The sequence below is a fragment of the Cyclopterus lumpus genome, chromosome 11 (assembly GCF_009769545.1).
Source record: "Cyclopterus lumpus isolate fCycLum1 chromosome 11, fCycLum1.pri, whole genome shotgun sequence".
Classification (NCBI taxonomy): Eukaryota; Metazoa; Chordata; class Actinopteri; order Perciformes; family Cyclopteridae; genus Cyclopterus; species Cyclopterus lumpus.
The window spans coordinates 22,338,056-22,361,156 of NC_046976.1; the positions used below are offsets into that span (position 1 = coordinate 22,338,056).

Here is a 23,101-nt window from a genome sequence, read left to right on the forward strand (position 1 = left end):
ACAATGTAATGCAATGCAATGCAATGTAATGTAATGCAATGTAATGCAATACAATGTAATGCAATGTAATGCAATGTAATGCAATATAATGTAATGCAATGTAATGCAATGCAATACAATGTAATGTAATGCAATGTAATGCAATGTAATGCAATGTAATGTAATGCAATGTAATGTAATGCAATGCAATACAATGTAATGTAATGCAATGTAATGTAATGCAATGTAATGCAATGTAATGTAATGTAATGCAATGTAATGCAATGTAATGTAATGCAATGTAATGTAATGTAATATAATGTAATATAATGCAATGTAATGTAATGCAATGTAATGTAATGTAATGCAATGTAATGTAATGCAATGTAAAGTAATGCAATGTAATGTAATGCAATGTAATGTAATGTAATATAATGTAATATAATGTAATGCAATGTAATGCAATGTAATGCAATGTAATGTCTTTTTTTCATGGATCATGGTCAGCTATCTGCTAAGCTAACTTATACAAGCAAGAGCAGAATAATAATAATAATAATTTGTATTATTATTGTTATCATTATTATTATCAGTTATTGTTTTCATTATTATCATCATCATTATTACATGTATTTATTCACACACACACACATATATATATATATATATATATATATATATATATATATATATATATATAACTTTAAGGAGTTACTTCCTACCTTATTTATGACTAAATTCTCTAATTGAACCACTGATTAAATTGAATTACTTTCAGGTTAATTACCTTACGGAGTTATTTCACATAACTAATTAAAAACCAACTTGTTTACTTTATGTTTCTGTCACTGAATCCAGATGTAGAGCTGGAGAGAAACCAGTTGGCTGCTCCGAGTGCAGGAAAAGATTTGTCAACAAAGGAAATGTGAAGGTTCACATTAGATCTCACTGGGCATGGAGGTAAACAGAATTATAATATAAAGCTCATCAGCTGATCCGATGAATGTCTTTTTTTGGCATGCATTGTGATCGATTCTGATCAGGACCGGACATTGTCACCCAGAGACTGGAACCTCTGATCAATGTGAACTCGTGCAAGGTGTTCAGAACGCAGTCTCACAGCGACCTCTCTCGGCTATTTCCACCGGTTGGAAACCAGCTCACCAGGTCAAGACTGGGAAACCACCGCTGGCACCCTTCTTCTTGAGCTGCCGGTAATCCACACAGAGCCTAATCCATCCATCCTTCTTCCTCGCCGTCCCCACGGGGGAGGAGTCGGGCTGTTGGTTTCCCTGACAGTGCCCTGTTGCGATAGATGTTCTATAAATGTCTTTTTGACATTTTCATACCAACTTCGGGGTATTCGCCTGTCGCGCTGCCTCAATGGTAACTGGGGATCTAAGATCCTTGAGGAAGTAGTCGCAAATCAGTTGAGTGACTTCCTACATCAGAATAGTTTATTTGAGGAGTTTCAGTCAGGATTTAGAAAACACCACAGAGACAGACCTCCTAATGCATCAGATAAAGGACTCATCTCCGTACTGGTCTTGTTAGACCTTAGTGCTGATAAAGGACTCATCTCCGTACTGGTCTTGTTAGACCTTAGTGCTGATAAAGGACTCATCTCCGTACTGGTATTATTAGACCTTAGTGCTGATAAAGGACTCATCTCTGTACTGGTCTTGTTAGACCTTAGTGCTGATAAAGGACTCATCTCTGTACTGGTCTTGTTAGACCTTAGTGCTGATAAAGGACTCATCCCTGTACTGGTCTTGTTAGACCTTAGTGCTGATAAAGGACTCATCTCCGTACTGGTCTTGTTAGACCTTAGTGCTGATAAAGGACTCATCTCCGTACTGGTCTTGTTAGACTTTAGTGCTGATAAAGGACTCATCTCTGTACTGGTCTTGTTAGACCTTAGTGCTGATAAAGGACTCATCTCTGTACTGGTCTTGTTAGACCTTAGTGCTGATAAAGGACTCATCTCTGTACTGGTCTTGTTAGACCTTAGTGCTAATAAAGGACTCATCTTTGTACTGGTCTTGTTAGACCTTAGTGTTGATAAAGGACTCATCTCTGTACTGGTCTTGTTAGACCTTAGTGCTGATAAAGGACTCATCTCTGTACTGGTCTTGTTAGACCTTAGTGCTGATAAAGGACTCATCTCTGTACTGGTCTTGTTAGACCTTAGTGCTGATAAAGGACTCATCTCTGTACTGGTCTTGTTAGACCTTAGTGCTGATAAATGACTCATCTCTGTACTGGTATTATTAGACCTTAGTGCTGATAAAGGACTCATCTCCGTACTTGTCTTGTTAGACCTTAGTGCTGATAAAGGACTCATCTCCGTACTGGTATTATTAGACCTTAGTGCTGATAAAGGACTCATCTCTGTACTGGTCTTGTTAGACCTTAGTGCTGATAAAGGACTCATCTCTGTACTGGTCTTGTTAGACCTTAGTGCTGATAAAGGACTCATCTCTGTACTGGTTTTGTTCCACAAGGTTATGTGCTTGGACCAATTTTATTTACCTTATATATGCTTCCTTTGGGCAACATTATCCGGAAACACTCCATAAACTTTCATTGCTATGCAGACGATACTCAATTATATCTATCGATCAAACCAGAGGAGACCAACCAGCTCGCTAAAATTCAAGAATGTCTTAAAGACATAAAAACATGGATGACCTGCAACTTCCTGATGTTAAACTCAGACAAAACTGAAGTTATTTTACTGGCCCTGAACACCTCAGAGATCAATTATCTGGTGATGTGGTTTCTGTAGATGGCATTGCCCTGGCATCCAACACCACTGTAAAGGATCTCTAGTTATCTTTGACCCAGACTTGTCCTTTAACTCCACGTTAAGCAAATCTCAAGGATTGCATTTTTTCATCTACGTAACATTTCAAAAATCAGGCACATCTTGTCTCAAAAAGATGCAGAAAAGCTGGTTCACACGTTTGTTACTTCCAGACTAGATTACTGCAACTCCTTATTATCAGGCTGCTCTAATAAGTCTATTAAATCCCTCCAGTTGATCCAGAATGCTGCAGCTCGTGTACTCACAAAAACTAAGAAAAGAGATCACATTACTCCTGTATTAGCTGCTCTGCACTGGCTCCCTGTAAAATCAGGAATCACATTTAAAATTCTTCTCCTCACCTACAAAGCCTTGATTGGTGATGCACCATCATATCTTAAGGAGCTTGTAGTACCATATTGCCCCACTAGAGAGCTGCTCACTAAATGCGGGGCTACTTGTGGTTCCTAGAGTCCTAAAAAGTAGGCCTGATCCGATGTGAGGTCAAAGGTCAGGGATGTCGTATGTGTACAGATTGTAAAGCCCTCTGAGGCAAATTTGTAATTTGTGATATTGGGCTATACAAAATAAACTGAATTGAATGTCAAGAGTGCCAATGTGTACCATCTGTCCCATGTGAAATTATGTTTCCAGCACCGTAGAGAGAGTAGGATTTATGCAGGAGACTCACGGTAGTAACAGAGCAGTTTTTTTCATTTCCATTGTTGGAAAGTTCAAGCTTGTTTATCTATGTCCTTTAGATATCTATTAAAAGATTAACGCAAACGTAAACCTACAGTTAACACAGTGCAGTTATGAAGATAAAAATAGTTTGCAATCTTTTTTTAATTTGTATATTGTATTTTATTTGTATTCTTTATTGTGAAGGCCAAAGTAGCGGAAGTAGTGTGAGTGTTTCCGGGTCGCACACTTAGCAGGTCAGCTAAGTGGAAATGAAGACACAAACACGGCGTACTTTTCTTTAGTCTTCTTCGACTCCATCTGTAGAACATGTCCACATTGCAGGATGCTCAACATGAATCCAGACGGCGGCTCGCGGACCTCTGATTGGACGTTTGGAGACATCCGGATATGAAAAGGAGCAAAGTGCTGGATGTTGTTTTAAAGGCCGACATGGAGCTGCGGAGAGAAGCAGGTTGGTTTTCTTCCTGCTGCTGGAAATGTGCTGCTAAGCTAACGCTAGCTCCAGTTGTTAGCAGCGAACGCTAGCTCCAGTTGTTAGCAGGGAACGCTAGCTCCAGCTACTAGCTGCGAACACTAGCTCCAGTTGTTAGCAGCGAACGCTAGCTCCAGCTACTAGCTGCGAACACTAGCTCCAGTTGTTAGCAGCGAACGCTAGCTCCAGCTACTAGCTGCGAACACTAGCTCCAGTTGTTAGCAGGGAACGCTAGCGCCAGCTGTTTGAAGCGAACACTAGCTCCGGCAGCTAGCCGCTAGCTCCAGCTGTTAGCAGGGAACACTAGCTTCAGCTGCTAGCAGCGAACACTAGCTCCGGCTGTTAGCAGGGAACGCTAGCTCCGGCAGCTAGCCGCTAGCTCCGGCTGTTAGCAGGGAACGCTAGCTCCAGTTGTTAGCAGCAAACACTAGCTCCAGCAGCTAGCCGCTAGCTCCAGCTGTTAGCAGTTGAGTATTTATATTCTCTGCTAATACTTGTACTGCAGTACTTCAGTTGAAGTACTAATACCTCAGTGAGTACAGGTACTGTGGTGCTTTCTTGGTTTTAGCAGCGTTTTCATCATAAACTCTGATAATTAAATACATTTTCATTTTTAGGTTATTTATTTTAGGTTGTCTCAGTCTCCCCATGTGCAATATGACATGTTCATCTCTCCTAATACTATATACGACTTCTAGTCATAATACTATTACTAAGACTACTGAGGCTTCTACTACGAACCCTACTACTGTTACTATTATATCTAACTTTGCTTTCCATTCATGAACTCAAGAACACTTAAACAAAGTACTTTGGGCTGTAGCTTCACATGAAGACAACCACACTGAAGATGTCCAATGTGAAACTAAATGAAATTAATACAATGTGGAAACAAGCATCAGAACAGTCGGTTCTGTCGAGTTCCTCTTCCTCCGGTCAGTTGAACAAAGAAGCCTCCGTGCTTCTTCTGGGTCCATGTTCACTTCCTGTCACACATCTGTGAAAGGACTTGCAAGTCTTTTTCAAAAAGGTGAGAACATCCACGCTGTCTGGGGGAAAGGTGTTCTGCTGTGGAGAACCTCCTCACGAGGTTCTCTTCGGGGTCAAGGGTTCTGCTGTGGACAGGGTCTAGGGGAGACTGGGACTGGAACCTCGGATACATTACATTACATTACTTTACATGTCATTTAGCTGACGCTTTTATTCAAAGCGACTTACAATAAGTGCATTAAACCATGAGTCCAAACTCAGAACAACAAGAATCAAGAAAGTACAGTTTCTTCAATAAATCTAAACAACAAAGTGCTATCGGTAAGAGACATTTAAGTGCTACTAAAGTGTTAAACAACAAAGTGCTATCAGTAAGAGACATTTAAGTGCTACTAAAGTGTTAAGCTACAAAGTGGTATCAGTAAGAGACATTTAAGTGCTACTAAAGTGCTACTACGGCGCTACATTCCCTATTAAAGGTATAGTCACTAAGATGTGCTATTGATTGTAATTTGAAGGGGGAGAAAACATACAAACCAGAACGCACGCACATATGTAGCATGTTAGAGTCCATGTCAGAAACAATAGTTTAATTTAATGACATAAAAAATCCAATAATGCCAAATTATTTGGGGGGGCTGAAGAAAATGTTGGGCCTAACGACGCCCCTGAGTGTGCGGAGTCCTACTCTTTCCAACCTGAGACCGATAGCCCTGACGTCTCACATAATGAAATGTTTTGAAAGGGTTGTCCTAGGTCACTTGAGTAGACAGATCTTCCAGGATCACTTGCAGTTTGCATATAGAAAGTGTGTAGGGGTAGACGATGCACTACTTTTTATGCTCCACGGTATTTATAGCCATCTTGAAACCACTGCCAGCTCTGTTAGGATCATGTTTTTTTACTTTTCTAGTGCTTTTAATACAATACTTTTAGCAAAAAACGTATGACTTTTAAACTGCACAATACAACGATTGCCTGGGTCTTGGATTACCTATTGTCTAGACTGCAGTGTGTCAGGCTTGATAAAAAACTTTCTGACATTTTAACTAAAACTGGAGCACCACAGGGAACAGTTGTATCCCCCTTTTTATTCTCACTTCATACAGCTGACTACAGGCAGAGCCATGTGTCCTGTAACATCCAAAGGTTCTCAGATGACACTGCTCTGGTTGGTCTACTTACCCGAGGCAATGACCTGGCCTATAAACGGGAGGTTGAATCCTTTGTCAGCTGGTGTAATGACAACTTTTTAAAAATAAATGTTGGAAAGACCAAAGAGCTAGTGATGGATTTTAGAAGGAAGAAGGAGGAGGTCTCCCCAGTGAGAATTGCGGGTCAGCAGATAGAAATTGTCCAGTCATATAAATATCTTGGGGTCCATTTGGACAGTAAATTGAATTGGAAAAAGAACACTGATCCTGTTTTTAAAAAGGCTCAGTCAAGACTTTTCTTCTTGAGGAAGCTTAGATCCTTTGACATCAGCACAAAGCTTCTTCATGTTTTTTATCAGGGGATCTTAGCGAGTGTCCTCTTCTATGCTGTGCTCTGCTGGGGCGGCGGCATTACTGATGATAAAAACAGGATCAATAAGATGATCAGAAAGGCTGGCTCAGTGATTGGCCTTCCCCCGGACTCAAGTTAAAAACAATCATTTATTTTGAAGGCCATCCACTGAACTGTGTTTTTAATGGACTCAGAAGGTCTTTCAGTGAGACTCAGGAGGCCTCGGTGTTCTACTGAACCTCTCAGAAGGTCTTTCAGTGAGACTCAGGAGGCCTCGGTGTTCTACTGAACCTCTCAGAAGGTCTTTCAGTGAGACTCAGGAGGCCTCGGTGTTCTACTGAACCTCTCAGAAGGTCTTTCAGTGAGACTCAGGAGGCCTCAGTGTTCTACTGAACCTCTCAGAAGGTCCTTTGTGCCAGCAGCAGTTCGATTTTTTTAATGAACATGATGAGCTGGGGTACGTTTTCTGGGAAGTTTGATAGGAGGACGTCTAGTTCTTCCAAGAAGTCTCCCAAGGAGCCAGGTGTACGGTAGAGAACCACAATGATTAGTTGAACCGGATTAGCTGACTGGCAATTCCAGAGGCCCTCTGTGACGTGGTGCTGGGTCCATATGGAGCCGGTGGGATAAATAAGAGAGTAGGGATATTAATGCATGTGTGAACGAGTCCGTGGTCTATAGTATCTACGAGTAGATGTGCACACAGGTATGAAATGAAAACACATTATCACAGGAAAATGTTTATACTCAGCCGCCCCGAAGACTCCAACGAAAGACTCCAGTGTCTTTATCCTCCGAGTCTTGACTCCAACGAAAGACTCCTAGGTCTTTATCCTCAGAGTCTTGACTCCAACGAAAGACTCCTAGGTCTTTATCCTCTGAGTCTTGACTCCAACGAAAGACTCCTAGGTCTTTATCCTCCGAGTCTTGACTCCAACGAAAGACTCCTAGGTCTTTATCCTCCGAGTCTTGACTCCAACGAAAGACTCCTAGGTCTTTATCCTCCGAGTCTTGACTCCAACGAAAGACTCCTAGGTCTTTATCCTCCGAGTCTTGACTCCAACGAAAGACTCCTAGGTCTTTATCCTCCGAGTCTTGACTCCAACGAAAGACTCCTAGGTCTTTATCCTCCGAGTCTTGACTCCAACCAAAGACTCCTAGGTCTTTATCCTCCGAGTCTTGACTCCAACGAAAGACTCCAGTGTCTTTATCCTCCGAGTCTTGACTCCAATGAAAGACTCCTAGGTCTTTATCCTCTGAGTCTTGACTCCAACGAAAGACTCCTAGGTCTTTATCCTCCGAGTCTTGACTCCAACGAAAGACTCCAGTGTCTTTATCCTCCGAGTCTTGACTCCAACGAAAGACTCCAGTGTCTTTATCCTCCGAGTCTTCATACAAGGATTCTTCTGACACTTCAAGCCCCCACCTGTTTTTACACCAGAGTTGGCGATAATTAGCTACAGCTGTGTCGACCCCGCCCTCAGGTCGTTGTTGGAATGGCCCAACTATCAATACTGCTCTGAGTCAGGACAATGGCAGGGGTTCCTTAAAACCAGTGAAGTTTCAGTTTTACAAGAATATGTAATTCTTGCCAAAACTGATTAAGGACAAAGGTCTGTTTACCTCAAGGTCTATGAAGGTAGTCCTGTAGATTAGTGGGGTCAGCATATCTGGGCTTCAGGTCCCCTCTAATGGCAGCCTTCACATCTCTACTGACTGTCAGTCGTCCTCCTGGATTGCAGAATCCTTGTTTTCAGGGGTTGGATCCTGGACCCAGCGGGTCTAGTTCAGGATTGTAATGGATTTGAGGGTTTAGAGCACCCGGAGGACCAGACAAGGTGACGATGTTTCTGCTGCTGTTCTTCAGGTTCTGGTCTGTCAGGTAAACAGCCGCTGCTGCTCAAGGCGAGGCACTGGCAACATAAGCGTCTTGTGTGTGTGTGAGCTCGTGGGCCGGCAGCTGAAGCATTTCCTGCTCAGTCCGAAGCGCACAAGAACAATAAAACCACCTTCCTGGTCCTCCCAAGGAGGTGATCCATCTGCTGCTCGCTTCAACCCTGCTTCTGTCCGCACCTGGACCAGGTGTGTGGCGTTTGAAGGGGCGTGTCTCCAGCAATGTATCTTTACCAGAAGTGAGTCTTTTAAAGCAGAAATGAGGAATACTGAAGAACAGAACTTATCTATGAAATACTGTATTCATGCAAGAAGAGGCTCAGTTGTACAGAGTCACAGAGAGTCGGTGGAAGTGAGACGTCACTCCTTCATACAGAGAGTGAGCACATGAACACGTATCCTGGGATGTGTATTGGAAATATCCGGACAGTTCTCCCTTTTGGAGTTTCACTTTCCTTTTGATTGTTATTCAAAGACAGAAAAGAGGATTTGTAGGACATCTGCTGCATGAAACCTCAATTCACATATGGCTTTAATATTCTACGCTATTTACTGATATGAGAATATCAAATTGTCCATTACATCGGCATTACATGGTTCAGGTTTATACTTAAGGCTGGTTCAGGTTTATAGTTACCGATATCGATGCTAAAACATACTTTTAAAACGATACCAGTGCCTGAACCCATACTTAAAAAGCGACGATTGACGACATAAAATAAAAAGATTTATTGCCAAGGCACATTTCTTTCTTCAACCTGAACTCTTTAAAAGTATACTATATAAATAATGGCTTCAAACTACAGCTTCAAACTTTTTAACTTCAAACTATGAACAATAACAACGGTTTACAGTATACTTAAATAAGTTTACAGTATACTTAAATAAACATAGAGGGATACACACACAAACACTCTGTATACAGCTTCAAACTTCAGCAATTCTTTTGCAGAAATATGAGCATATTTAACTTCTCTGGCTGAACCTGACACCTCTCCTGATTTAATGTCCTGCACAGAAGAAACCCTCTCAGGTGGTGTCGACGAGGCCTGGACACAGGTATGGGTCTGAAAGTGCTTCATCCACCACCAGGCTGCAGGGTCTGTTCCTGATGGGGTTGAAGGTTCAATCTCTTTCTGGGCATGTTCAGGGATGGAGAGGCTCTGCCTTTAGTGGTCCTGAAGAAGCTCTCGGTCCTCATCCTCCAACAGCTTCTCTAGGGCTGACTGCTTGGCATGAAAAATACATAAAAGTAGTGTTTAGACAAACATGCTTCAAAAGAAATGCATTAATTTATATATATATATTATAATAATAATTATGGACTTCCGTGTTTCTCTGCCTTGTTCTCCTCATGGTCATCCGATCCATCTTCCTCATAGTGCTGAAGGCCCTTCAGTGGAAGCTGTAGACACAATTTTGCACATAAATAGTGTGGCAGCGGGGTGTGGTTAGGCTCAGCTGCAGAGTGGGTGGAGCGGGGGGGTGGTTCAGGGATCGGTGCTGTGATGTGTAAATCAGCCTCAGCTGGGATCAATTGGGTGTGTTTGTGTCTTCCATATAAGAGCAGGAGTAGCTGGAGAACGAGGAGGAGCGTTCGACAGCGGAAACGGGACTGAAACAAATACAACCTGTGTGTGTTGCCCTCTTTTGTGCCTGCCCGAGACTCAAACCTGTCACAAGGCAATACATCATAGAAACTGTAACAAGCATGAGCATAACATTCCTGTTCTGTTGCACTGGCAGCTGCTGCTTCTCCAACCTGTCCCAGGCATCAGAAACCGCACACACAAGTCTGCCCTTGAAGTTCATCCTGTAATGAAATCATGACAAACTATTTAGTGTCTCACTGTAAACATTCTTTCTTTGTAAGCATAGGCTCTGAATGGAAATGGAAAATACCTGGTATGTTTTTTTCAGATCTCCCCAGACCTTCTCTTTCACAGCACTGGTCCTCTTCATGCACCTCCAGCTTAGTCAGCATGGGGAGACGTTGGCCACATGTGGGGGACCTCTCACTGGATACACAGAGGGTTGTACAACAACTTCATGATGTAGACAAACTCCTCTGCTTGCTAGAAGTCGTCATCAGTGAGCCTTTACAGTCTGGACTTAAAAAGAAGATATGAAGATAATAATTAAACATCAATTATTATTATGTTGTTACTCATTGTTTAACAACTGATCTTCTTATCCATCAACTCACCTGTCTTTCTCCATTGGCTTCCTGAGTCGTTGGTCAAGTGATGCTGCCTGGATCGCCTGCTCCAAAAACCTCTCCACCATCAGGAAAAGGGAGACTGCACGCAGGCAGTCGAACGCGGTGCCGCCACTTTCAAGTGGACGTTATTCCAGATGTTTCATTACATTTGACGTGTTCCCCCCTTTACATGCAATTATTTTGTTGCATTTGCTCCATGTCGCGTTTTTTTTTGCCAAATACAGCCACACTTTAGACCGTTAACTGTGTATTGGCACCAGTTTTCGGTACCCAACCCTAGTTAGGGCTGGCTCAGATATATAGTTGGGACTGGTTCAGGTTTGCCCTAATCCAACCCCTAGATATGCTGCTATAGGCCTAGGTTGCTGGGGGACATCTTAGGATACACTGAGCTTCTCTCTCTCCTTCTGTATGAATTCATTTCTCTCACAGGTTTACATGGCTCATGGTCCATTTAAAATGTGACTTTAACATCAACTCCTGGTTTTCTTCAATATGTGTTTCCTGTTTCCTGCAGACGTCCAGCAGCTGTTGGTGGTTCAAGAAGAGATTCCCTTTGATCAGCAGGAGTGGAGCTCCAGTCTGGACCAGGAGGACCCAGAGCCCCCACACATTAAAGAGGACCAGGAGGACCCAGAGCCCCCACACATTAAAGAGGACCAGGAGGACCCAGAGCCCCCACACATTAAAGAGGAACAGGAGGACCCAGAGCCCCCACACATTAAAGAGGAACAGGAGGACCCAGACCCCCCACACATTAAAGAGGAACAGGAGGACCCAGACCCCCCACACATTAAAGAGGAACAGGAGGACCCAGAGCCCCCACACATTAAAGGGGACCAGAAGGACCTCTGGACCAGTCAGGAGGGAGAGCAGCTTCAAGGTCTGGAGGAGGCTGGTATCAGGTTCATATTTACTACTGTTAAGAGTGAATATGATGAAGAGGAAGCTCAGTCCTCACATCTTCATCAAAGACTAACTGAACACATGGAAACAGAAGCTGATGGAGAGGACTGTGGAGGACCAGAACCAGACAGGAACTCAGATCCAGTTAGACATGCAGAACCAGATAAAGAGACTGAACCGTATTCTGAACCTGACGACAGTGTTGACGTTGAGTTTTGGAAAGAGACCAGGAAACATCAGTCAGGGTTTACTTACCAGAGAAATAAAAAGGTCTCTGTAAATGATGGACTTAATAGCAAGAAACCATTCAGCTGCTCTGATGACACGACTGAAAGTGAACCCAAGACTGATGACAGAGTGGATGGGGATCCACCTCAATCAGGTCCAAAGCATCTGAACGGTGAGGAGGTCTCTGTCAGAGATACAGGACTTAACACTGACATGAAACCGTTCAGCTCCTCTGAGTGTCAGGAAAGATCTGAAGACCGTCTCACTCTGCTGACACACAAGGGCCCTCCCACAGAGGAGAAACCATTCCGCTGCTCACTGTGTGGTCAAATATTTAACAAGCAGGAAAGCTTCCATTCTCACATGACACATCACTTAGGGGAGAAACCGTTCCGCTGCTCAGTGTGTAACTCAGACTGCAGTGACAGCGAGTCTTTAGTTCAACACATGAGGATCCACACAATGCAAATGCGGTTTAATTGCACAATTTGTGGTGAAGAGTTTGCATGGAGGAGATATCTGACTAAACATATGGAAGTCCACAAAATCTACAGATGCAGTGTTTGTGACCAAAGATTCACTTGGTGTAAACAGCTCAAAGATCATAGATGTGTTGGTCGTCGTTTCTCAAGGCTTCATGAAACTCAGACTGAGGAGAACCGAGAGGCAGAACCTCCAGCCAGCAGCTCAACTGAACACATGGAAACAGAAGCTGATGGAGAGGACTGTGGAGGACCAGAACCAGACAAGAACTCGGATCCAGAACCAGACAGGAATTCAGATCCAGATGGACATCCAGAACCACATACCGATGACAAGAATGGAGACTATTCTGAACCTGATTACAGTGATGACTGGAAGGAGACCAGAGAACCTCAGTCAGGTTTAAACTCTCTGAATAATGAGGAAGTTTCTCTCAGTGGTTCCAGATTTAGAGCTAGAGAGAAACCTTTTAGCTGCTCTGAGTGTGGGAAAATATTTAGGAAAAAGACGCATCTAAAGATACACATGAGATCTCACACAGGAGAGAAACCATTCAGCTGCTCAGTTTGTAAGAAATCTTTTTCACAGAGTGGAAATTTACAGAAACACATGAGAATCCACACTGGAGAGAAACCGTACAGCTGCTCTGAGTGTGGGAAACGATTTGGCTCCCAGGAAAGTCTGAAGAAACACATGAAAATTCACACAGGAGAGAGAATATTCAACTGTTCATTGTGTTGTAAAAGATTCAATGGCAAGTGCAACTTGGATGAACACATGAGAAACCACACAGAAGAGAAAAGGTTCAGCTGCAGTGTTTGTGACCAAAAGTTCACCTGGTTTTATCAGCTCAGAAAACATAAATGTGTTGGTCGTCGTTTCTCACAGCTTCATCAGACTCAGACTGAAGAGAACCGAGAGGCAGAACCTCCAGCCAGCAGCTCAACTGAACACATGGAAACAGAAGATGATGGAGAGGACTGTGGAGGACCAGAACCAGACAAGAACTCGGATCCAGAGCCAGACAGGAACTCGGATCCAGAGCCAGACAGGAACTCGGATCCAGATAGACATCCAGAACCCGGTACTGATGACCAGACTGGAGACCCTTCTGAACCTGAGACTGATGACAGTGAAGACTGGAAGGAGACCAGAGAACCTCAGTCAGGTTTAAACTTTAAGCACAATAATTCGTACATGGGAGACACCATTTAGTTGCAGCGTTTGTACCCTAACAGTGGCCTGTTGTCGTCAGGTCAAAAGACATAAATGTGTTTGCTGTTCGTCGGTCCTCAGCTTCATCAGACTGAGGAGAACCGAAAGGCAGAACCTCCAGCCAGCAGCTCAACTGAACACATGGAAGGAACCATAACAATGAGCGCTTGTATGGATTTCACTACTTCTCGTCAAACATGGCTATTTTAATTCTTGTCCATACAATTATGTTCACAGTGGGATTTTTTTTTCTGGATGCGTCAAAAGCTTTCGAGAGTTAATAATACCGTTTTACAAGTCAAATCATAGTTGTGTACCACTACACAAAATTCATGGTTTGTATGTTTTTAAGTTCAATAGAGAAAACCAGAAGACGATTCTTTCCATTTATTTAGAAAAATAACAAACATTTAACAGTTCTTACTTCAACTGTTAAGGCATTCAAAGACTGGAACAGTCAATGAATATAAATAAAACAAAGAATGCGACTGTAACGTTACATAAATGGAACCCAATTTCCCCCCAATTCAGATTCCTTAATCCTCCATCATGAGACTCCTAGAACTGCTGATTTATGTGGACTCAATTTCCTTGTGAAGGAACATCTTAGCCAAGTTGAAGCACTTTTACTCAACATTTTAAATCCGTGTTGTCTGTTGTGTTGAGTCATTAGTTATTTTGTCACAATCCGAGTCTGCCGGACTCCCTCCAGTCTGTTTTTGATTTGTTTCGCGGATCGAAATGATAATGAGCGGATGATGTCATAAAAAATTAAATGTTTGATGTGCAGTCACAGATAACCTCGACTTCAGTTGAAAAATGTCGGTACACAGTTGGTTGCAAACCGCCTTGAGAATTTCTGTTCATTGTGTAATTGTGTTTGACAAACAGCTGTTTGGGTCAAAGAGGTTCTGAAAGGACAGAACGTCGTGTACTGAACAGTTCAGTATGAATACACTAACTATTGCACCAACCCAAGTTGAGTTCCTATGGCTTTAAAGGTTCAGTACTTCTTTAGTGACGTCAATACTTAATGAATAGAAAAGAGTTCTTCTCTTAAAGGCGTCCCACAGGGATCGATCCTTGGCCCTGTGCTTTTTCTTATTTGTCTAAATGACCCAGTTTCTGTCTTCCAAACTGCACTTGCTATTTAATTTGCTGATGCAACATGTAAAGAAGTTGTTACTTAATATAAAGAAAACTCATTTCATGATATTTGCATCTTTAAAATAAGAATTACTGTAGCCATAAGGCAGACATAAATGTCCATGTGTACCCATCACTCAAGTCTTTAGTCCATGATCTTTTGTATTTATTGTTTTTGCTTTAAATTCGTATTTACACCATTTAAAGTCATTCACACTCAACCGCTTACCAGGTGACGCCAGTGAGTCCTTGAGGGTCCAGGGTTTGAGTCTTAGGGGGGAACTGGACCCCTTATTGACAGTTTCCTTACACTTTATTATAGCTTCATATTTCCATATCTTGTCTATTATGATTATGTATATGCCAACACTTAAACCACTCTTTCTTCTTCAGAGCTGGATGTTGGTATATTAGAGTCTGATTTGACATCAACAGGATGTCGTGTATGAAGACGTCCAGGAATTAAAGCTTGTATAAAGTCTTCTGGAAATCTTTTTCAGTCCAACTCAGATCTTCGTCTTACCTTCACGTTCCTTCTGAGTCATTTTTCTGTCAAATAAATAGGAACAATTACGTGGAACAATGGAATCAGATCCCAGGTTGGTGTTTAGAAAACAGGACTGGCATGTAGTTCAGGTCTCATGAGGTACTTTTACAAGATAATTACACTTTGAAACTAATTATGTGTGAAAGTCTTAATCGCGAATAGAAGAGACCCACGATGAGGCTTTGAAGTCTGAAGACACACAAGGTTTCATTAGAAGCTGTGATTTAGATTTTCAAATGACTCTTCGTGTTTTATGATTACCCAAAAAAGGGAAAAATAGGATTTAGTGCTATTGAGGTTCTATAAATGTAATTTATGATTCTGATGGACCTCCCCGTTAATACAGGTGCTGCCTCCCTTTGTGTTTTTGAAAGGCTAAACGACAACAACCAATCAACAACCAAGCAGAATCTTTCGTTTAATAAAAATATCACCCAAAAAAGACGAGTTAACGTCGTTGATGAGACTCTTTTATACGGGTTTTAAAAGACTAAACTCCAACAAATAAAGATGTTTGACAGTGTTTAACATACGGGTCAACTTCTCAAACAAAGACACATTTTATTATTTCTTTCTGATGATGACAACTTAATGGTTACATTATCCGTGCTAATATTCTTAATCATAGATCCCAGTTTTCATGATGATTATTTGCAGTGTTATATATATATATATATATATATATATATATATATAGTAATATGAATAATTTAAGTATTTCTTATGTATATTTTTTCAGATGTTTTTTTGTTTTATTGTAGTATAATCCTCATAAAAATAATACATCCATCCATGATCAGCTCTTATCCGGGTCGGGTCGCGGTGGCAGCAGGTTCAGCAGGCCGACCCAGGCTTCCCTCTCACCCGCAGCACTTTCCAGCTCATTCTGGGGGATCCCGAGGCGTTCCAAGGCCAGCCGGGAGATATAATCCCTCCAGCGTGTCCTCGGTCTTCCCCGGGGCCTCCTACCAGTTGGACGTGCCCGGAAAACCTCTAATGGGAGGCGTCCAGGAGGCATCCTGACTAGATGAACCACCTCAGCTGACTCCTTTTGACACGAAGGAGCAGCGACTCGACTCCGAGCTCCCCCCTGATGTCCGAGCTCCTTACCCTATCTCTAAGGCTGAGCCCGGCCACCCTACGGAGGAAGCTCATTTCGGCCGCTTGTATCCGAGATCTCGTTCTTTCGGTCACGACCCAGAGTTCGTGACCATAGGTGAGGGTTGGAACGTAGACCGACCAGTAAATGGAGAGCTTTGCCTTCCGGCTCAGCTCCCTCTTCACCAAGACGGACCGGTACAGCGCCTGTTTTACTGCTGCAGCCGCACCGATCCGCCTGACGATCTCCCGCTCCACCTTACCCTCACTCGTGAACAAGACCCCGAGATACTTGAACTCCTTCGCTTGGGGTAGGCAGTTTGCCCCCACCTGGAGGGAGCAATCCGCCGGTTTCCGGCAGAGCACCATGGCCTCAGATTTGGAGGTGCTAACTCTCATCCCTGCCGCTTCGCACTCGGCTGAAAAACGCCCCAGTGAATGCTGGAGGTCACGGTCCGAGGAGGCAAACAGGACCACATCATCCGCAAACAGCAGAGAGGCGATCCCGAGACTCCCGAACCGGATCCTCTCCGCCCCCTGGCTGCGCCTAGATATCCTGTCCATGAAGGTCACGAACAGGACCGGTGATAAAGGGCAGCCCTGGCGGAGGCCAACACCCACCGGGAACGTGTCTGACTTACTACCGAGGAGACGAACACAGCTCCTACTGCAGGCGTACAGAGACCGGATGGCCCGTGCCAACGGGTCCGGCACCCCATACTCCCGCAGCACCCCCCACAAAAACCCCCGAGGGACCCGGTCGAAAGCCTTCTCCAGGTCTACAAAGCACATGTAAACTGGTTGGGCAAACTCCCAGGACCCCTCCAGTAATCTTGCGAGGGTAAAGAGCTGGTCCACTGTTCCACGACCGGGACGGAATCCGCACTGTTCGTCTTGAATCTGAGGTTCGACAAGCGGTCGGAGCCTCCTCTCCAGCACCCTGGCATAAGCTTTTCCCGGGAGGCTGAGCAGTGTGATACCACGATAGTTCGAGCACACTCTCCGGTCCCCCTTCTTGAAGATGGGAACCACCACCCCGGTCTGCCAGTCCATGGGCACTGTTCCCGACCCCCATGCGACACTGAAAAGGCGTGTCAACCAAGACAGCCCAACAATGTCCAGCGCTTTCAGCATCTCAGGGCGGATCTCATCCACCCCTGGCGCCTTGCCACCAAGGAGCTTTTTGACTACCTTAGCGACCTCTGCCAGGGATATGGGTGAATCCACCTCAAAGTCTTCCGGCGCTGCCCCCTCTCCGGGGGACATGTTGGCCGGGTTTAGGAGTTCCTCAAAGTGCTCTTTCCACCGCCCGACGATGTCCCCAGTCCGGGTCAGCAGTTTCCCCCCCCTGCTGAGAACAGCCTGGGGTAGACCCTGCTTTCCCTTCCTGAGCCGTCGGATGGTTTGCCAGAACTTCCTTGAGGCCAACCGAAAGTCCTTCTCCATGGCCTCCCCGAACTCCTCCCATGCCCGAGTTTTAGCCTCCGCGACCATCGCAGCTGCAGCCCTTCTGGCCCGCCGGTACCCGTCAGCTGCTTCAGGATAAATATATATATATACTTATTCATATTGTCTTATAATTTCTCCATGTCTATATTTGCATTCTAAAATAGGATTAACTGTAACATAACAAATTCAACTTCAAGTATTTCTGAATCACATATTTATTTAGTTTCCTTGCGCGATAGATAAGGAATATATTATATTAATTACTGAAAATATGCAAGTAAAAATTAACCAAAGTTATTAAATAAATGTAGTGCAGTAAAAAAGTACAATAGTTCCCTCTGAGTAACATAAGATCGAACTTCAATTAATTAATCCAGAAGGAAATTATTGTGCCAGTTTCAAAAAAGATTCCAACATAAGAAACGCAAAAAACAAAATCAAAATATGAATATGAACGATACAATAGCAATTAAACAAGGGTAAAATAAGTAATACTGACACCAAAGTGAGGTAAATACAATTAACATAAATCAACTAAAATAGAAAAAAATAAATTACAACAACTAAGATTAAATACAAGAGTAATAATAAGTGTATAAGAAGTGATACCAACAGCAGAAAAGTAAAACTGAGCGTGATATTAAGAGTGATAATGTCAATGTAGTAAAACGTTATATTGCACATGTGGTTATTATTATTGTTAGTGTCAACAAGTATAAAGTATCATAATATGCACGTACAGGTAAATGTACTTGGTTCAAGTTCACTGACCTTAGCAGGTCAGCTAAGTGGAAATGAAGACACAAACACGGCGTACTTTTCTTTAGTCTTCTTCGACTCCATCTGTAGAACATGTCCACATTGCAGGATGCTCAACATGAATCCAGACGGCGGCTCGCGGACCTCTGATTGGACGTTTGGAGACATCCGGATATGAAAAGGAGCAAAGTGCTGGATGTTGTTTTAAAGGCCGACATGGAGCTGCGGAGAGAAGCAGGTTGGTTTTCTTCCTGCTGCTGGAAATGTGCTGCTAAGCTAACGCTAGCTCCAGTTGTTAGCAGCGAACGCTAGCTCCAGTTGTTAGCAGGGAACGCTAGCTCCAGCTACTAGCTGCGAACACTAGCTCCAGCTGTTAGCAGCGAGCCGCTAGCTCCAGTTGTTAGCAAGGAACGATAGCTCCAGCTACTAGCTGCGAACACTAGCTCCAGTTGTTAGCAGGGAACGCTAGCTCCAGCTGTTAGAAGTGAACGCTAGCTCCAGTTGTTAGCAGGGAACGCTAGCTCCAGCTACTAGCTGCGAACACTAGCTCCAGTTGTTAGCAGGGAACGCTAGCTCCAGTTGTTAGCAGGGAACGCTAGCTCCAGCTGTTAGAAGTGAACGCTAGCTCCAGTTGTTAGAAGTGAACGCTAGCTCCGGCAGCGAACGCTAGCTCCAGATGTTAGCAGGGAATGCTAGCTCCAGCTGTTAGCAGCGAGCACTAGCTCAGGCAGCTAGCTCCAGCTGTTAGCAGGGAACACTAGCTCCAGCTGTTAGCAGGGAACGCTAGCTCCAGCTAGAGTTAGCGTTAGCTGCTAACAGCTGTTCCTGGTGTTGAGGATCGTTTCTTGTGACCAGGAGGCTTTTTGTAGGTTTTCATGTTCTCTGAGAGAACTCTGGAGCCGAGTACCGGAGTCCATGTACTCTGCTGCAGAACTCACCTCAGGTACTTGTACTGGAGTATTTATGTACTCTGCTGCAGAACTCACCTCAGGTACTTGTACTGGAGTATTTATGTACTCTGCTGCAGAACTCACCTCAGGTACTTGTACTGGAGTATTTATGTACTCTGCTGCAGGACTCACCTCAGGTACTTGTACTGGAGTATTTATGTACTCTGCTGCAGGACTCACCTCAGGTACTTGTACTGGAGTATTTATGTACTCTGCTGCAGGACTCACCTCAGGTACTTGTACTGGAGTATTTATGTACTCTGCTGCAGGACTCACCTCAGGTACTTGTACTTCAACTGATGCTGCTACTACTATTCAATTACATTTATTTTGTATTTCCCAAAATCACAAACTCCCCTCAGAGGTCTTTACAATCTGTACACATCCGACATCCTTCGACCTTCGACCTCACATCGGATCAGGAAAAACTCCCCAAAAACCCTTTAAGGCGAGAAAAAGGGCAGAAAGCTCAGGGAGAGCCACAGAGGAGGATCCTCTATCAAGATGGACAGAAGTACAATAGATGTCATGTGACTAAAATGAACAACATAAGAGTTATAACACATTTAATGTAGTTGACTTAATGATTCATATGAGAGTAGCAGTTTAATGATGTTATAACTACCAAAAATAGCAATAATAACGATAATAAAAGCAGTAATGGTATTGGACCGGGCAGGCCCACGGTCCACATAAAAACAGCACCAGGGTCCAACCAGAGCCACGACCTACGAGACGTGAGGTCACAACGACTCCGGGGAGGAAGCAGAGTTAATAAGGTGCAATGGAGAGATGTAAATTCATCCATAAGGAGAGAGAGAAGAGGAGAGAGGTGCTCAGTGTATCCTAAAACATCCCCCAGCAGCCTATAAGCCTATAGCAGCATATCAAGGGGCTGGACCAGGGCAAACCTGAACCAGCTCTGATTATAAACCTGATCCAGCAGTTACTCTAAACTTGAACCAGTACTACTTATAGACCTGAGTCCGCCCTACTACTAATACTACCACCACTGATACGACTACTACTATCACTAATAGTCCAGGCTCTCAGTAGTACTATGTCTACTACAACTGATATTACTACTACGTTTACTAGTAATATTGATACTTCTACTAGGGAAGCACCAATACCAGCATTGGTATCAGGCCTGATACTGTGCTTATGTACTCGTAGAAGTATACCGATACAAACATGTTCCAGTGGAAAAGCTTAACTTGAACTTAATGTGTGTTTCCTGCAGACGTCCAGCAGCTGTTGATGGTTAAAGAGGAGGTTCCTCCTGAGCAGCGGGACTGGAGCTCCAGTCTGGACCAGGAGGACCCACACATTAAAGAGGACCACGAGGACCCAGATATCACTCCTGTGAAGATGATGAAGGAAAAAAACCTCAGTCCTCTCAGCTTCATCAAAGACTAACTGAATAGATGGAAACAGAAACTGATGGAGAGGACTGTGGAGGACCAGAACCAGACAGGTACTCAGATCTAGATAGACATCTAGAACCAGACAGGAACTCAGATCTAGATAGACATCTAGAACCAGACAGGAACTCAGATCTAGATAGACATCTAGAACCAGACAGGAACTCAGATCTAGATAAAATCCCTGTCAGTGATTTGAGTTGTAGATTTAGCACCAAGAAAACTCTGAAGGACCACATGAGGGGTCATACAGGAGAGAAACCTTTCCGCTGCCCCGTTTGTCAGAAGTCTTTTACCCAGAAGGGACATCTACAGAAACACATGAGGATCCACACAGGAGAGAAACCTTTCAGCTGCTCTGATTGTGGTAAAGCTTTCAGTGAGAGTGGAAATCTAAAGGTACACATGAGATCTCATCTGGGAGAGAAACCTTTTGGCTGCTCAGTCTGTGGGAAATCCTTTACACATGGTAGCGATTTACAGAAACACACAAGAACCCACACAGAAGAGAAACCATTCAGCTGCTCGGTTTGTGGTAAAGCTTTCGGTGAAAGTGGAAATATGAATGGACATTTTAAAACTCTTACAGGAGAGAAAATCCTCATGGCTCCTCCTGGATTTAATATTCAACAGGATAGGAACCTCTTCTCCAGAACCCTGAAATAAACCTTCCCGGTGAGTCTGAGTGTGATACCCCAATAATTGGAGCAAACTCTGTGATCCCCCTTTTTGAAAATCAGAGCCACCACCCTGGTCTGCCAGTCACCAGGCACTGTGCTCGACATCTACGTGAGAAAGAGACGTGTCAACCAAGACAGCCCAACAATGTCCAGAGCCTTCAGTATCTCAGTGAAACTCATCCATCCCTGGCAACTTGCTGCTGAAGTGCTTTGCGACTACCTCACAACCTCTGCCAGGCATATTGCTGAGTCTTCTCCTGAGTTTTCAAACTCTGCCTCCTCCAATGAAGAGGTTTTGGTCGGATTCAGGAGTTCCACCGCTTGACAATATCCCAGTCCAATATCCCTGAGTCAAGCCCGGCTTTCCTTAAAATTAGCTTTCTTTGAAGGGAGTCTGCTGAGCTCAGCCTAAGAGATAGAAAGAGGAGCTCAGACAACCGGGGAGACGCTGCTCCTTCGCGTTGAAGGGGTCCAGTTGATCACGATCCTCCTGGACACCTTTCTTTAGAGGTTTTACAGGTACGTCCAAGTGGAAAGAGGCTACATGGTAGACCCAGAACAAGCTAAGAGACTATATCTTGATGTATCGTCTGCCCTCGAAACGCCTCTGGGTTCATCAGGAAGAGCTGAAAAGCATTGCTGAGGAGAAGGAAATCTGGAATACACTCCTAAGACTGCGGACCCCGCACGGTTCTAGTTAAGAGGACTATAATGGATTGATGGATTTTTTATTTCACTTCTTTGATTGCAAAAACAAGATGCTTTGACTATTCTGACTCTTATTAAACTTAAGACAAGCATCAGACCTGGCAAAAATAGTATGTTAATTCATTCTCTGTTCCAACAAAGCTTTAATCTGCGCTCCATGAGAGTATCCAATGTCTTATTTTTACATATTTAAAGCTTTGTGTTATTGTGGTTATATAAACGTTTAAACCCTCAGTGGCGGCGCCGGTCGCCCAATTAAGGAAGGTGTTACCTCCCTTTGTGCTTTTGAAACGTTTAAAGGCCAACAAAACTGGACTGAAGCAGGATATTTCATGATCAAATCATGTGTGAATTTTAGAAATAATTAAATCTCTTTCAATGAATTTTAACTTTTGGACAGAGCGTTACAAAGACGGTGAACTTTTGCAGCTGTAAGATTCATATTCATAATGTTGACGTGAGTGAAGCTTCAGACCTTGTTATGGATATAATTTGGATTAAGATATTAAATATATAAAGATAACTTGATGCTGTGATATTTTTTCCTTTTTTCATACTTTGTTTCAATTATCTCATTGTTTTCAATAAAAAAACGAAGCTATGCCAACTTCCCATCAGCCGTCTTGAATAACCACGATTGGTCTATAATAATATATATATATCGTCATGTATTTGTTAATTGTACCAGATGAACAATAGATGTCATGTGACCAGATGAACACTAGATGTCATGTGACCAGATGAACACTAGATGTCATGTGACCAGATGAACAATAGATGTCATGTGACCAGATGAACAATAGATGTCATGTGACCAGATGAACACTAGATGTCATGTGACCAGATGAACAATAGATGTCATGTGACCAGATGAACACTAGATGTCATGTGACCAGATGAACACTAGATGTCATGTGACCAGATGAACACTAGATG

General features: G+C 43.4%; 1 protein-coding gene and 1 long non-coding RNA gene across 2 annotated transcripts; both read left to right on the forward strand.

Annotated features, from left to right (window-relative positions):
• The first annotated feature begins 3,674 nt into the window (after window positions 1-3,674).
• LOC117739377 lies at window positions 3,675-22,589 on the forward strand. Its single transcript, XR_004610167.1, has 4 exons — window positions 3,675-3,723; window positions 18,424-18,641; window positions 20,597-20,830; window positions 21,367-22,589. It is a non-coding gene; the product is annotated as an uncharacterized LOC117739377 (long non-coding RNA).
• On the forward strand, window positions 3,708-14,686 carry LOC117739307 (zinc finger protein 2 homolog). Its single transcript, XM_034545633.1, has 2 exons — window positions 3,708-3,941; window positions 11,090-14,686. The coding sequence occupies exons 1-2, from the start codon at window positions 3,878-3,880 to the stop codon at window positions 13,402-13,404; spliced, it is 2,379 nt and encodes a 792-aa protein (XP_034401524.1). The 5' UTR covers window positions 3,708-3,877; the 3' UTR covers window positions 13,405-14,686.
• Window positions 22,590-23,101: the final 512 nt, after the last annotated feature.

What these genes read in the sequence shown, in the direction of transcription:
- LOC117739307 (XM_034545633.1), top strand. Translation starts at nt 3,878, where the DNA reads ATGAAAAGGAGCAAAGTGCTGGATGTTGTTTTAAAGGCCGACATGGAG. An exon ending in GGAGCTGCGGAGAGAAGCAG is followed by an intron (nt 3,942 to 11,089) that starts GTTGGTTTTCTT and finishes TGTTTCCTGCAG; the next exon opens with ACGTCCAGCAGCTGTTGGTG.